The sequence below is a fragment of the Myxocyprinus asiaticus genome, chromosome 9 (genome assembly GCF_019703515.2).
Source record: "Myxocyprinus asiaticus isolate MX2 ecotype Aquarium Trade chromosome 9, UBuf_Myxa_2, whole genome shotgun sequence".
Classification (NCBI taxonomy): Eukaryota; Metazoa; Chordata; class Actinopteri; order Cypriniformes; family Catostomidae; genus Myxocyprinus; species Myxocyprinus asiaticus.
The window spans coordinates 42,900,591-42,917,150 of record NC_059352.1 but is presented as its reverse complement, the minus strand read 5'-3'; the positions used below and the strand labels follow the sequence as shown (position 1 = coordinate 42,917,150).

Here is a 16,560-nt window from a genome sequence, read left to right as displayed (position 1 = left end):
ACCATGAGGAGTTCAACCCAACATGACTCTACCCACCCTAGCAACCGGGGCAATTGGTTGCTTAGGAAGCCTGCCCTGGTATCAAACTTGCGACTCCAGGTGTGCTAGTCAGCGTCTTTACTTGCTGAGCTACCCAGGCCCCCTGACTAATCTATTTTTAATGATAACTTATAAACCTTTAAAGACAGGCCTACTGTAAACTGTGAGGTTGTTAATTAATAGTATATGCTTCTTTTGAAGCCATCAATCTGTGTTAATTCAACTTCATTTTTTAAAGATTAAGTTCAATAGAATAATTCATGGCTAAGAACTACACTACCCATGTTGCTGAAAAAAACAAAACAATTAGAGAATCGCAGAAAACAAACAGCAAAAGAGCTATGCAGCGACTGTCCATGATGCACTGTGAAAGATGTAATCGAGAATAATGCAAACTACTTACATATGCTCACTTTATTAGGAACACCTCTTACCTACTTACTCATGCAATTATCTAATCAGCCAATCGTGTGGCAGCAGTGCAATGCATAAAATCATGCAGGTATGGGTCAGGGGCTTCAGTGATTGTTCACATCAACCATCAGAATGGGGAAAAAATGTGATCTCAGTGATTTTGACAGTGGCATGATTGTGGGTGCGAGCAGTGTTTCTGTAACTGCTGATCTCCTGGGATTTTCACGCACAACAGTCTCTAAAGTTTACTAAGAATGGTGCTAAAAACCAAAAAACATCCAGTGAGGGGCAGTTCTGTGGATGGAAATGCCTAGTTGAGGAGAGAGGTCAACGTAGAATGGCCAGACTGGTTTGAGCTGACAGAAAGGCTTCGGTAGCTCAGATGACCACTCTGTACAATTGTAGTGAGCAGAACAGCATCTCAGAATGCACAACATGTTGAACCTTGAGGCGGATGGGCTACAACAGCAGAAGACCACTTCAGGCACTTTATTAGGACAATAGTGTATTTGTATATATCTTAATATTTTGAAATAAAATAAAAATATACTGTTTGTATACTTATATTAAAAAGTGGACCAGCACTGTTGTGGTCTATTGGTTTCTTGGTTCTATAAAGTACAAGTAGGCTATATAGAAGTTTTTCTAAAGAACTAAAGAATAAAAAAACTTTATGGACCCTAAAAAGGATTTCCTATAGCATAACCATATGATTCTTCTAATTTCAACCTTTGTTTTTGAGAGTGGTGGGAAAGAATGATGAAAAGAATGAGAAAGACAGAGAAACAGGGAGACAGAGAGAGAGAGAGAGAGAGAGAGAGACAGAGAGAGAGAGAGAGAGAGAGAGAGAGAGAGAGAGCGAGATGCTGCACACACCTGTTTATCGTAAACAGTTTAATGCATTCACAGTAGAAGCCACTAAAATAAAAAAATTAATTGGAAAAGAATAGAGAGCAGGTCCATAATGTGCTGTGCTACACCTAAGCGAGAGGACAGCAGGCTCATTTACACCTCAGAGAGGGAAGTTAATTTATGTGCGGCCTCTAGGGTGGAAACCAGGGTAATGACATATCCATTGGTTCATATGTTCATATAATATCTAATATCACAATATTAGATTTTAAAGGGGGATCTAGAACATGAGGTTTGACATTAGCCCAAAATTTCCTCCTGGTACATAACTATAAAGAGAAAGCCAGTGTGTTTAATGGAAAAGGGATGCCAGATAAATTATTATGATATGTTAGTGGCTGCTTTTTATGCCCTTAGCATTATAACTGACAGAATTATATGAACATTCTCTAGCAATTCTTTAAGGAACACTAATTAAAAGACTTTTAAATTTGTAAATGGCATGAATGATCTACAGTATGATGGCTTTAATGCATTATATTTGTCTTGAATAATGCACTATTAAACGTTTACACTTTCATATTAAGGGTGAGTGTTATTATTATGATGTTGTAAAGACTTCCATGCTGAAGGAACAAGGTCTTTCCAGACAGAACTAAGCAGATGAAGTCTCCCATTAGAGATCTCCAGAGAATGTGTCACGTTCTGTCTCCCTCCTGTTTCTATGGACTCTTATTTTGACGTTTCCCCCTGGACTCCATTTCCCATAGTGCACTGCCCTTATCACTACCAGCTGTTCCTCATCATCCTCACCTGTCTGCCATCCCCTCATTAGTTCTGTTGTGTATAAATACCCTCCTGTGTTGTTCATTCTTTGTCAGTTCTCGTCTATGTAATAGTTGTGATTGTTTGTTTATTTAGTTTATGGTATTCCACGTTATTATATATCTTCATCTTCTCCATTAAAGCCTGCAAATAGATCCAACGCCTCTCCTTCATCTTCCCTACCACAACCGGTGACAGAAGAACTGACCAACTAAGATGGATCTGCCGGCTGTAAGAGTCATCCTCGAGCAAGGGGACTGTCCATTTGAGGATCACGTGCGTGAGTTTCTCCAGATGGCAAGGAGACCACTCTCTTGTGGTTTTCTTCAGGACTGTTCTCAATAGTGCACTAAAGGAGCTAATGCCTCCGGTGGATCCTCACTGGATGCTCCTCGAGTTCATGGAGGTGGCTTTACAAATTAGCGGCTCACCTTTCACTGTGGGTGTGGAGGATGAGGACTTTAAATCTCCTCCCACAGTGGTGGCCCTCCTGCCTTCCACAGCTCCCTCCTTGACGCCTTCCACGGTTCCCTCCTCGACGCCTGCCATGGTCTACGAACCAGAGCCCATGCCTGCCATGGTCAAAGAGCCTGTAGCCTCGACCGTCCCAGAGACAGAGCCTGTAGCCTCGACCATCCCAGAGCCAGCTCTCGCCAAGTTGGTAGACCTGGACTTTACTCCTGCCCTGATTCCCACCCTGACTACCCTTTATCCTCCACTGGTTCCATCCAGCCCCGCTACTCCGCTGGTTCCGTCCAGCATCTTGGACTCGCTGGTTCCATCCAGCACCCTAGCCCTTCCTCCTCCGCTGGTTCCATCCAGCACCCTAGCCCTTCCTCCTCCGCTGGTTCCATCCAGCACCCTAGCCCTTCCTCCTCCGCTGGTTCCAACCAGCACCCTAGCCCTTCCTCCTCCGCTGGTTCCAACCAGCACCCTAGCCCTTTCTCCTCCGCTGGCTCCGTCCAGGACATCGGCTCCTCCTCCTTCCTCTGTCACCAGCTCGACCATCGGCCCTGGTGACTCCACAGACAAGGGGATCTGTCGACCCTCTGACTCCACCTTGGACCTCCGAACCCTGGACTCCGCCTTGGCCCTCCGATCCCTCTTCATCACCTCAGCTCTACGTCCCCTCGTCTCCACTGTGGGCCGTCGGCCTATCAGCATCACCGGGGTCCTTTGTCCCTCCAGCTCCGCCTTGGTCAGTTGGCCACCTGGCTCTGCCTTCGGCTCTACCAGGGACATCCTTCCCTCCGGCTCGGTCCTCCGATCCCCTGGCTTGGTCCTCTGAGCCTTCGGCTACGCTCCGGGCATTAGGATCCCCAGTTCCACCCCTCGAGCCTTCCATGACTCCACCTTCTATGGACTCTTATATTGAAGTTTCCCCCTGGACTCCATTTCCCATAGTGCACTGCCCTTATCACTGCCAGCTGTTCCTCATCCTCACCTGTCTGCCATCCCCTCATTAGTTCTGTTGTGTACAAATACCCTCCTGTGTTGTTCATTCTTTGTCAGTTCAACCGTCACACAGTTGTGATGGTTTATTTAGTTTATGGTACTCCACGTTATTATATCTTCATCTTCTCCATTAAAGCCTGCAAATTGATCCATCGCCTCTCGCTTCTCTTTCATCTTCTCTACCACAACCGGTGACAGAATGGACATATGAGATGGACAGAATACAATAAGTGTCTTTGTATGCACTGCAGTAACCAGATGAGAAACAAAAGAGTGGATTGTTAGAGATCAATCACAAGGAGATTGCAGAATTGCTTTTGCATGCTAGTTTGATTTTGTAGGAGGCAGGGCCGTAACCACAATAAAATTCCACCCCCCCCCCCCCCAATACTCAGATATGACAAAATTGTCCCACCAACTACAATTGTTATCCTTGTTGCTGTTGTGCTGCAGTTCATTATACACCGCTGTTTAACTGTCATTAAGTTGTTGCAGGAATAACATAATGGTTTAAAGTTAAATTTTTTTGTAGGGATAGGCATTCATCAATAATTTGGTATTCGAATATTTAAGCTAATAAAAAATGAATACTCGAATATTCTATTTAAATGAAGGTAATTAATGAGAGAGACATTGTAAGATTATTTTTTTAGTCAAAGGTTGCATCACCATTTAAAAAAAAACCAGCTTCTAATTACATCTAAAACAAGCTTATATTATAGTGTTTTTTTTTTTAAACATTTAAACAAGCAATGCATGAAAAAAGTACAGAATGAAAGCATTTAAGCTCATGCCAAGTGAAGAAAAGAAACCACTAAAAGTAGACTGATGCAATTAATGTACAGGATGAATACAAACACTCAGCATATAATAGTTATGTTTATATTGTATCTCATGACAAGTTTTTGTTGAGAAAAACAAGCATATCCACATGCTCAGTAAACTACACTCATTTGTACACACCAGTTTAATTGATGGAATGTCCCTCCACAAGCAAAGTCTTTCTTGGATGCCATGTTTGTTGTTTACAGAAGCATCACGGGGATTATGTTGCAACGGGGATGCTGCTTTCTAACAAGTTGCACATATATGGGAGTAAAGAGTACACCACTTATACAGTACATTTAAACAGGAGCCCAGCTTTCTCACAGTAAGCCACATTCTTGCAATAACCCGCCTTTTGGTGTCCATCTAAACGTACTGACAGAACGGTATGCACATCAAATGTGATCAACTTGTGTCCACACTCAACAGTGCCACCCAGTGCATTCTGTTATAACTGTAAGTTTTAGTTTGTGTGTTCAGGATTTAACATGCATCTCACTGCATATATGGCCAGCAAAGCAAAACTTTGTGAAATTCGAATAGTATTTTTACTTTACTATTACTTTTACCATCCCAGCGGCTCCCCACACCGGTCCTTCTACCTACGAGTTTGAGGCCGCGTCGGTTAGCACTGGGGGCGATTTGGGGACATCAATGGGACCACCTCCACCGGGTATCCCCCCATAGACCTCCCATTTGCCGTCAAGGACTTTGCCCAGCAGTTCTCGGTGGTGAAGAAGCAGACGGAGGCATTACAACATATCCTGCCCCGACACGGCTTAAGATCCTGCACCCTGTCTGCTCTTCGCCAAGGGCGTCCACCTGCAGCAACAACACCGGCTCCGCTGCAGCCCGCCCCCGTGGCCCGTCTCAAGCGTGGAGCCCTCCGCAGGAAGCAGATGCCACCTGTCTCGCGGCCGGCCACTAAGAACCCGAGGAAGGCTTCGAAGCGCCCCCGAGATGGGCGACACAGGGGTGAGGAGACCCACTTCTCTGGGGCTGGTTGACAGACCACTCCATCCCCCTGTGGAGGGCCGGGAGGAGAATCTTTTGTCGCTGCATGCCCAGGAGGCTGCGGCACCCAAAAGCCTGACAAAAGAATGATTCCCTCATCTCCTGGGTCACATATCCGGTGCGCACGGCCATCGTCATTTTGGCAGGTATGGTGCTCCAGCGGTGGCCCCCCTGCCCCTGTGCACCCAGCTGTGGCACAAACATGCCCACACTGGATTGGTTAAAGTGGACGAGATTCCTCCTCCCCCCTCCGTGGCCAATCTTATGGTGGGCGGCAGGAGCCAGGTAAGTGCTTTGATGTCCCTGGACTCAGCATGGCCATGGGGTTCGAGTCCCCTCGACATGGCACCTCGAGCTCCGCCCCACCGAAGAAAGGCGGTGGGTTGCAACCAATCCTGGACCTGCGAGTACTGAACCGGGCTTTGCACAGACTCCCATCCAAGATGATGATGCAAAAACGAACTCTAACAAGCGTCCGGCATCAAGATTGGTTTGCGGCGTTAGACCTGAAGGACGCGTACTGCCACATCTTGGTATTACATTGACACAGACCCTTCCTGCGGTTTGCCTCCGAAGGCCAGGCGTACCAGTACAAGGTCCTCCCCTTCAGCCTGTCCTTGGCCCCTTGCGTCTTCACAAAGGTCGCAGAGGCAGCCCTTGCCCTGCTAAGGGAAGTGGCATCCGCATCCTCAACTATCTCGATGACTGGCTAATCCTAGCTCACTCTCGAGGGTTGCTGTGCGCACACAGGGACCTCATGCTCCGGCATCTCAGCCGACTGGGGCTTCAGGTCAACTGGGAAATATATTCATCTTTCCTTTGATACAGCACAAAAAAGAAAGAAAAGATGACTAAAACAGGCAAATATCTAGCAATGTAGACACAGTGGTAATCTTGTACTGTGTGAAAAAATTATATAATTTTAAAATTATATAATTATAAAATTTTGGGCCTTTATCGCATTTAATTTTTGCATTCAGAGCCTTTACTATTTTAAAGGACCAAAGAGGACAATTATATTAGTGAGCTCAACACCCATGACCCCCCAAGCCCCAAAATGGTTTGGTCCCCCCAATGTTCAAGACATGGTTACGGCATTGGCAGGAGGTTTGATATACCAAAAACTGAAAATATGTTCTGAGATAGTCTGAAATTTGACAGTTAAAATGATATATTAATATTATATATTATTTCATATATAAAGTTATTTACAGAATAAGGGATTTTTCTGGGAAACAAAGGCACACACTCTACTTACGCTAAGAGCTATGGTCAGACTGTCTATCTGTGCTACCTGGAATAGTATGTCTTAACTTACATAACACTTTCTTTCTCTCTGTTTGTCTCTATATTTGTCTCAAACTGATTTCAGCTCTCAGTGGTTTCTTTGTGATCTGAGGCATAACTGTCCAAGACAAAAGGAACTGTTATTTCAGCTCATATACTTTAAATTCCTCTGCAATAATGCACACACATTCTTTGTGTTTTGCTCTTCTCTGTTTATATAAAAAAGCCCAAGTAAAAGTTTATTCCTAGAAAGACCATATCAAAAATAAATAAAACTGCCATTGAATAAAATGATTTGATAAAGCTCTCCCTCTGAGAGTATACAGTAAAACATTTTTCTAGTGACAAGAGAAGGAAAATTTGTTCTTTTGTTCTGTAGCTCAGTTGGTAGAGCATGACAGAGGTACAAATTCATGAGAGGTGAAAAAGGTGAGAAAATCATAACAGGTGTTCAAGATATACATTTTCAGTTGATTTGTTTGGTGTATTTAAAGCATTCGGTTGTTTTAAAGCTTTTTAAGTGTTTTCAAGCTTAAAGTAACACTTTCAAGTCATTTTAATATTAAGAAAAAATTAGAAAATCTTACCAAACAATTTTGGCAAATTAGTTTCAGAAAAGGTGACTTTAGCTGAAGGTGAGTAGTTTGCATCCCTGCTAGCAACTCCAAGGTCATGGGTTAGATTCCCACAGAACACACGTACTGACAAAATGTATAGCTTGAATGCACTGTAAGTTGCTTTGGGTAAATATGTGAATGTAAAATTGTAAATTAGACAGTGCATTCAGCTGATGTCCATGTGGAATCTGGCATTGCATGTGCAAACTCTGATGTTGAATCGGTCCATCTGGCTTATGGTGAAGTGGGTTTGGCTGGTTGCAGTTAATATATCCTTAAAGTGACAGCACAAGTTCCCACCTTGTGTTTAGCATGTTTAATTTCTGAGCCATTCTAACTAGCAGACCATTTAGCAAATCTGTATAGATAATTGATTCCTGTGGTGTGCGGTTTGCATAACTGAAACCCTCACATATTATGCAATATCTGTACATTGTTTTTCTCATTGGAAGCCATTGATTTGCAGTAGAGGTCGACCGATAGTGGATTTTGCCAATACCAATAACTAACGTGGTGGAAAAGGCAGATAACCGATTAATCAGCCATAGTTTTTAAAATCGATTTATAGAACGTTACAATTTTTTCCTTTTCTTTCCTTACTATGATGGTCACAGACGTGAGTCCAAAATGAATAAAATCCCAGATGCAGTTTATCGTTCAACCAAAATCCCAATAATAACCAGAAAAAAATGGAAACGAATCTGAAGATTTGGTGCATCACACAGGACTTTAAACTATAAACAAGCCCAAAACTTGGGGACTTATTTTTTGGTAAACTCTGTTCACCAAATGAAGCATTATATAGCTTAAATGTTCACCAGATGAAGGGTTTTATATATATATATATATATATATATATATATATATATATATACTGTATACAGGGTTGGGGAGTGACGGAATACATGTAACGGGATTACGTATTTAAAATACAAAAAAAATACTGTATTCCAGTTACAGTTACAATTTAAATAATTGGTAATTAGAATAGAGTTACATTCAAAAAGTATTTTGATTACTGAAGAGATTACTTGTCATGTTTATGTGTTTTATTCTTGTTCACGTTTATAGTTAGGGTTTCTGGTTATCATGATTGGAAATAAACTGCACTTGGGTTTCTCACTTCATCATTGTCTTCGCCTGCCTGTCACTGCCTGCTGAGCTTCGTTACAGAATACCTGACCGACACAAGATGAACCCAGCAGTTCAGCTTCTTCGTCTTCACCAGTGGAATCGTCCCCTGGAGGATTATGTATAGGAATTCTGCACTCTGGTCTGCAGGGTGGATTTTAATGAGGTGGCCCTCAAGGACTGTTTCCGTTTAGGGCTAAATGAGCCGGTTTCCTCCCTGAAACGGTCAGTGTACCGACAGCATTACTCAGTATATCGACCTTGCCCTATTGATAAGTGGTTCACCATTCACTGTAGGGGAGACAGTTAATGAGCCAGCGCCCATGCCTGCCACAGTTAATGAGCCAGCGCCCATGCCTACCATGGTTAACAAGCCAGTGCCCATGCCTGTAGCCTTGACCGTCCCAGAGCCAATGCCTGTAGCCTTGACCATCCCACAGCCAATGCCTGTAGCCTCGACCGTCCCCGTAACCACGCTCCCAGCTGTCCGGAAAAGGACATCTTTTCCCCAGTCTCTGCCTGTAATCATGACCACGGAGGTCATTCCCCAGTCTCTGCCCATGCTCACGACCACGGAGGTCGTTTTCCTTCGCTCCTCGAGCCTCCCACGGATTCGCCCCTCAAGCCTTCCACAGCTTCGTCCCTCGAGCCTCCCACGGCTCCGCCTTCCACAGCTTCGCCCCTCGAGCCTCCCATGGCTCCGCCTTCCACGGCTTCGCCCCTCGAGCCTCTCACGGCTCCGCCTTCCACGGCTTTGCCCCTCAAGCCTCCCATGGCTCCGCCTTCCACGGCTTCGCCCCTCGAGCCTCCCACGGCTCCGCCTTCCATGGCTTCGCCTCTCGAGCCTCCCACAGCTCCACCTTCCATGGCTTCACCCCTCGAGCCTCTCACGGCACCGCCTTCCATGACTTTGCCCCACATCATGGCCGCCAAACCAGAGCGCCACGTCATGGTTGCTGAGTCTGCCCCGGATCCTCAGTATGCTCCAGCCATGCCAGAGTCAGCTCCAGGCCATGTCACAGCCACGCCAGAGTCAGCTCCAGGCCATGTCACAGCCACGCCTCAGCCTGCTCCATGCCATGTCACAGCCACGCCTCAGCCTGCTCCATGCCATGTCACAGCAGCTCCTCAGCCTGCTCCATGCCATGTCACAGCTGAACCTCAGTCTGCTCCATGCCATGTCACAGCCAAGCTTCAGTCTGCTTCATGCCATGTCACAAGCCCGAACATCAGTCTGCTCCATGCCATGTCACAGACAAGCTTCAGTCTGCTTCATGCCATGTCACAAGCAAGCCTTTGTTCCAAGGTCCAGGCACACCTCTGTTCCACTGTCCAGGCCCTGCCTCTGCTCCACTGTCCAGACCCGTCTCTGCTCCACAGTCCAGGCCCGCCTCAGCTCCACGGTCCAGGCCCACCTCTGCTCTACAAGCCAGCGGTCACACCTGCCATGGCCAACGAGTCATCATCCATGCCTACCATGGTCAAGTCAGGATCCTGGCATACCATGTTTCCATGTTATGCCATGTAGCCACACAACCCCCCCCCCCCCCCCCCCACCCCCCCCAGCTCACTCACAGTGAACTTTGTATTTATGTTTTGTGGGGGGGATATGTCACGTTATGTGTTTTGTTCTTGTTTTCATTTATTTTTTTTTTGAGTTTAGTTCCTGTTCAGGTCATGTGGTGTCATGTCATATGAATTCCTGTTCCCTCATGTGATCTTGTCATGTGTTTCCCCTGTTCATGTGTCTTGTTTTCATTGGTTCATTGTTTGATTACTTTGTTATTAGTCTTGTCTTTTCATTGGTTAAAGTTCATTTAGTCTTGTTATCTTGTTTATGGTTTAGTCTTGTGATTGGTTGTCTTGTTTACCTGTTACACATGTCCTTGTATTTAAGCCCTCATGTTTACCATTGTCATTTGTCAGGTATTGTTAATTTAATGTTGTTTCCATGTCAAGTCAAGTCAAGTTGTTCATATCACGGTTTCACGGTATCACGGTATACGGTATTACACAATTATTGTTATCAGTTACAATGACCCTTAAAGGAGTGAAAACAGAAGGGTTTTTTTTGGTTGAAAAATGCTTTATTATAATTGAAATTTGAAACCATTTTTTTAATTGAAGAATGTGTAAAAAAGTCTACATTGCCATGGTTAGGTCAGTGTAGCTAGCCTTAAATAATAGTAATAATAATCACAAATGATAGTATTTATGAAAAAATAAATACTAGCTGATACACATCTTGAAACTTTAACTACAACTGCCACTATTGATATAAAATGAGGTCTAATAGAGTCTACCTTTAAATTATTTCATTTGAAACTATAACATTTTGTCAAAATATAACAGTTATTTTACTCATGTAAAATCGTGAAATAATTTTGTAAATGTGATGATGTATAATGAAACAAATCAATTTGCGCATAGCACAGTGTTGCTCTTTTCCTCCTCAGTGCTGTTTGGCATGTCAGGGCTGCCTACTGTTTGAGACGTTTGACTTGACTTCCTCCGTAACGCTTTAAACTAGAAAAGTCTCACTAGAATTGAAACTGGTCTCATCAGTTTTGAGGTCTGCGCCTCGTAATATCGAGGGAAGCCCGGTTGTTGCACGCGCATGCCAGAGAGCAGAGTATATAATGATCGCGAGCTGGTTCTGTTACACTCGTGCAAAAGTGCAGATGAGAAGCCTTTAGCTGATTGCGAGATTATCATTAAATCTGCCTCGGCAGTCCTAAATAGGCTATCACTTGGACGGCCGCCGAAATATCTTCAACGGGAGAACCATGGTATTGTTCTTTCCCTGCTGTCCACAACCCACCAGTTGAGAAACACTGCTTTAACTCACACACTCACTCATGTAAGACCCCCTCGCCTTGCTTCTCTCTGACATTTTCTCCGCTGCATGTGTGTGTGTGTGTGTGTGTGTGTGTGTGTGTGTGTGCAAGTTGACGAATCTGACAGGCAGTCGAGCAGGAAAGGAGATGCCACGCGCAGGTGAGATTCTCCGTCCGGTTGCATTTTTTTTTCTCAATACCATAGATAAGCAAATGTACATGGTATGATAACCGTCAATTTTCATACCGTGGTATACTGTGAAACCGGTATACCGCTGCAACCCTAATTTCAATATGATTAGCTTGCGTGGTAGCTCACCTGATAGTGTTGGGCTTTGGACTCGGAAGACCGAGGCTCGAGCCCAGCCAAACACGCAAGCTGACAGGAAGTGACACAAAATGAATGGGTTGCTTCAGAAAATGTGCTTTTCATGTCACATTTGCTATTAGGTTTTGTTCACCTCACATTTATCATTTTGAACACTATCGTTTAGTTTTAGGTGTTGGTTAATTGTAAGGATATCTGTTTTGTTCATCTCTCATTTGCTTTTAGGACACTATTGGTTAGGTTTAGGTTAAAGTATTAGATTAGGGAGGTATGTTTTACTCATTAAAACCTCCATCCAAGATTCACCTTAAAAACCTTGTCTGTTTACGGCACCATTTCACTCGCTTTTGGCGCCCCTCGCTGGACATTTCACCAGGAAACTGCAGTGAAATGTGGAATGAAGCATGCAATTTTGTTCTGCAGAAATGTTGAATAAGGTTTATTAATATTCACAAGATTTGAAGTTGGAGACACAATGTATGAGCTGACAGGGCATGTTTCTAAATAGTCAGAGTTTACTTTGCATGCCTTTGCTTCAATTAAGAACACTTGATTATCTAATCAAAATTTAAAAAAATGCATTGAAGTGAGGATAAACATATGGATCAATATTGTCGATGATAACAGATTTAGATATAGCCTAGCAGATCTCCAGATGTCAGTAATTGTTTTTACTTCACTTCTAGAGGCCACAGTTATACTGTATAACCATGTTGTTCAAACTGTAGAATCCTTCAGTAGCGGCCACAAAGGAACACGGAGGAATAATCGAAAAAAACTACCTGCAACTATCAGCATAGATATTTATGATAACCGATAGCTCCAAAAAGCAACTGTTGGGACTGATTAATCAATAAAACCGATATATCGGTCTACCTCTAATTTCTAACTAGGCATTGGCTTTGTAAACATTTCTTTCTTTTTCCTTATAGGTGCATTCAGTAATTTGTGACTAATTAAAAGAGATTTACACATTAACAAATGAATTGTGTCTTTGTGAAGAGTGATCTGAATGGTGTCCACTTACATGAGATGAAGACTGTACTCATAGTTTTCTATAAAAAGTGTTTTTATTATACATGGTGCAGGTCACCCCTTCAATGTGTTTCGCCATGTTGAAATGACATGGTCCGCTGTGTTTCACTAAACGTCGAAGAAGAAAATCCTTGCGCTCACTGGCTGCCACCTATGTAGATATGCGTATCTATGCTTAGCGCAGTGTTGTTTGGTGATGCGAAGAGCAAAAATAAAACAATGGAACATACTTATTATCATGCTTTAGAAGTGGAGACAACAGGATATTCAGTAGCTGTAGTGCAGAACACGCGAAAAAGGTCTGAAGCAAGAAGACAGAAGGACCAGCAAAGACAAAAAACTAGAGTAAACATTGGTATGGCATACACAAGGTGGAAAGATTTGATGGTGGAGAAAAACCTGAGTAGTGATGCCGATGTTGCTTCTTTTTTATTGGACAGGTAAGAAATTATTAACCGCTTAGACCACTCTAAAATAGTATCAGTGGAATATACAGAAATATATACAATATATATATATATATATATACAAGTTTCCCTCTAACTTTTTTAAAATTACGTGTGTAGTCAATGTATGTTAGTAATGGACAGCTTACAGCAGTGTTTACAAATGCAACCGGAAAGCAATGTGTAATTTTCTTTTCTTTATCACAGCTATATTAAGGGGGGCCCATCTACCTCCACCTCTATGAAAAGGCATACGTCTTCATTCGTTTAGTGCTTGTTGTGGATTTTGCGTAAACCATGACGTTGGTCGATAAATTAGTCAAAGTTCCTACATTACATGAAATTAAAGCGTGTTTAATAAACATTAGCAGAGCAGCAGGTGTTCAAAACATGGTAAATTATACTCTCTTTTGATAATCGTAGCACACCTGTAGCACAAATGCAAGCGTTGCAGATTGTTTCTGAATTGGGTTGCTAGAAGACGTCTCTGGTGACAGTCAAACACCTGCTAAGCTAACGGGAGCATTGCAGTTTTGTTTCCTTAAACGTCATCTTCCGAGCATCTGGCCATGAAATGCACTTATGGTTGGACATCGGAGATATAAAGTAGGAATATCCCACATCTGATTTGAATGGAACGCAGCATTAGCTTGCTTTGATTTCTTGTGAACTTTTAAAACGCATCATTGAGCTCTGCTCCCAGCAGGTTCACAACAAACATTTAGAAGCTCACACACTCACCGTCCTTGCGATGATAAGTGATCTCCACTTTGCGTTCCTCTGAGCCGAGCAGAGCCTGTGCTACCTGTGCAATGGTGTGCCGCTTGGTCAGCTGCCCGTGCAGGAAGTCGCAGGTGCACGGCTTCTGCATGATGTCTGGCCGGGAAAACCCCGTCATCTCACAAAAGGCATCATTACAATAGATGATGGCACAGTTCTGGACACGTGCATTGGCTATGACAAATCTCTTATCTGTAGAATTGAGCAGAAGAGAGAGAGAGAGAGAGAGAGAGAGAGAGAGAGAGAGAGAGAGAGAGAGAGAGATTGAGAGAGGGCATGTGTGTAAAGGTAGCTGTGGTAAAAGGAAAAACTGTAAATCATACTTAAACTTCTATAAAAGTAAAGCTAATCCAGGCTTTTTGGCAGTCCATACCTGTACATTAGCAAATTGGGGGTTGTGTTACTTTAAGGACCCTTTTTTAGCTGCTCAGACTTTTTACTTTTGTTGGTGTAACCTAATGTGGTCAGGTTGATTTAGTCATATTAAATATACACTTATGACATTTTGACCAGTTAATTTAGTTTTTACCACATGAAGTACATTTCTAGATTAACTGACAAAGTATGTTTACACTACAGAGGTGTAGCATGGTCTCATAATAACACACTGTCTACTGTATGATAGGTTAATAAACCTTAAAATTTATTTTCTCCTTGCTTTGTCCTTTTTTCTTCTGCTATTTACATTTATATTTGAGAGAAAACAGTAGAGACAGCAACGCATGGGAAGAGTGAGATTTTGGAAGTGGACACTGAGACCCCTCAGCTGAGTGCCTGTGGTAGTGTGAGTAAACACATTAACACTCAAACACATCACAAATCGGGAATTAGATGCTGACATGCTGTTAGCTAAACACAGGAAAACATAAATGGACAGCTTCCTCTCTAACAGCTAATGGAGAAAGAGTCCAAACACTATCTAAAATCTATTGCCTTGTTAACCACTTATCTAATCAATGTTTACGTCAGTAAAATGCGATTGCGCAACGGTTATAAGTGTCTATTCTACATTTTTACATCAAAGAAAGGCTGAATTAAGTTGTACAGTGAGTGTGTGTGAGGTAAATTCACACTATTTAGAGGTCATTAACAGTAAAACGCTATTGCATTTTATTACATGCAACATTTGTTGTTATAATGAAATAATCCAACATAACTGCAATTCTGGAAGGTGACTTACTTTGACCCTCGAATTTGCGAATAATAATCCCGAGAAACGTGTTCTGCGGCGCAACGTGACCCCGTCGCACCGGCATGATTGACGGCTGGTTGTGCGCGAGAGCCGCTCGGTCGCGCGCCACTTTAAAAATCCGCTTGACGATCTTCACGAGCGGAGCGCGAGGAGACGCGTCTCTTTGTGAGGTGTCATTCCGGTGGAGTCTTCTCCTTCTTTCCACCGCTCCCGTTAAGGTTATATTGACGCTTTCCGAGATTCATTCCTGTTTTTGTCGTTACCGGTAATCGTTCTTTGAAATGAAAGACACAAAAAAGAGGCTCTCTGTGAAGCTGCGGGTGTGAGCAGCATCTCTACCGAACTGAAACCCTCCAATGTGAAGAACGGCCACAGACTGACACCAGTGACGTATGTCTCTCCGCGAGGGGCCCTCGCACACTGCCGCGACGCTCTGCAAGGAGATGCGCGAGAAAACGGTCGTGCGCGAGGTGAGTGCGGGAGGAGGGAGCAGTTCACGCCACGTCAAACACCTCACAGCACGTGTGGTTTTCGTTTTCCACCTACAGGATATCCATGACAGTGAACTTAAGAGCCGTTGGGACCAATTTAGACAGGCCAATTATAGACAGTGTTATCTGGATCAATAAATTAAAGAGTGCTGTTTATGCGAAAATGCAATGTTAAATGTACACTTTGACGTGCCAAACTTAAACGCCCGTTGCAAAATGTGGTAAATTTGGGGCTGTGTGGTAAATTTGGGGCTGTCCATGGTGCTGGAAATATTTCCTTTATACTTTATTTTTAAATCGAGAACATTCCTCCTCACCTCCTGTAACAAAAATAAATAAATAAATAAACTGAACTTTGACAGAAAGTGAAAAATCTAAATTTGAGTGTACTGAAAAACGTTTAATAAAATAATAATAATACAAATTTAAAAAAACACGAAACCCCATGATACACGAAATGAAATGGTGGTTGAGGAGTTACACTCGAGGACAGTGTCCAAACTGGAATGTTTTTAAGGGAATAAACAACTTGAATTTATCGCCGAATTTAGAAAACATATAAAATGTCCTTTATTACTTGAACAAATGAATTTTTGCATTGCTCTCCAAACGTTTACTTTCTGTTTTCAAAACAGTGTAAAAGCCCTACTGCAGTATGATAGTTAAACCATAATATTATTATTCCTAATCCATATTTAAGCCATGTGAAATACAACATCGCCTAAAAACATATTGCGATTCGTACACCAACAGCACGTGCATGTGTGTGCGTCCTTTCGCTGCAACACAAATAAATCACGTCAGCACTTTCCGCTACTTAAACACTGACTGGTTTACTGCAATAAAATGTTTGTTAAGAGATCATTAGTGTGGCTCTGGGACCTCTGAAGTAAAATAATAATAATAATAATAATAATAATAATAAAATTAAAAACCTGATTGAGAACCTGCTGAGGGGTGAGATAAGCAAAACAAAATCAGTGCTGGCATCT

At 42.9% G+C, this 16,560-nt stretch overlaps 1 protein-coding gene across 5 annotated transcripts in view; it reads right to left on the bottom strand.

Moving 5' to 3' along the window:
• LOC127446469 (potassium voltage-gated channel subfamily H member 7-like) overlaps positions 1-15,420 on the bottom strand; it is a 92,690-nt gene extending 77,270 nt beyond the window's left edge. For all 5 annotated transcript variants that reach the window (XM_051707408.1, XM_051707412.1, XM_051707409.1 and 2 more), the window contains exons 1-2: positions 15,066-15,420; positions 13,847-14,077 (exon numbers count right to left, since the gene is read on the bottom strand). In XM_051707408.1, the coding sequence (XP_051563368.1) occupies positions 13,847-14,077; positions 15,066-15,141 (307 nt within the window). In that variant the 5' untranslated portion in view covers positions 15,142-15,420. The remainder of the gene's footprint in view (positions 1-13,846; positions 14,078-15,065) is intronic.
• Between the last annotated feature and the right edge of the window lie 1,140 nt (positions 15,421-16,560).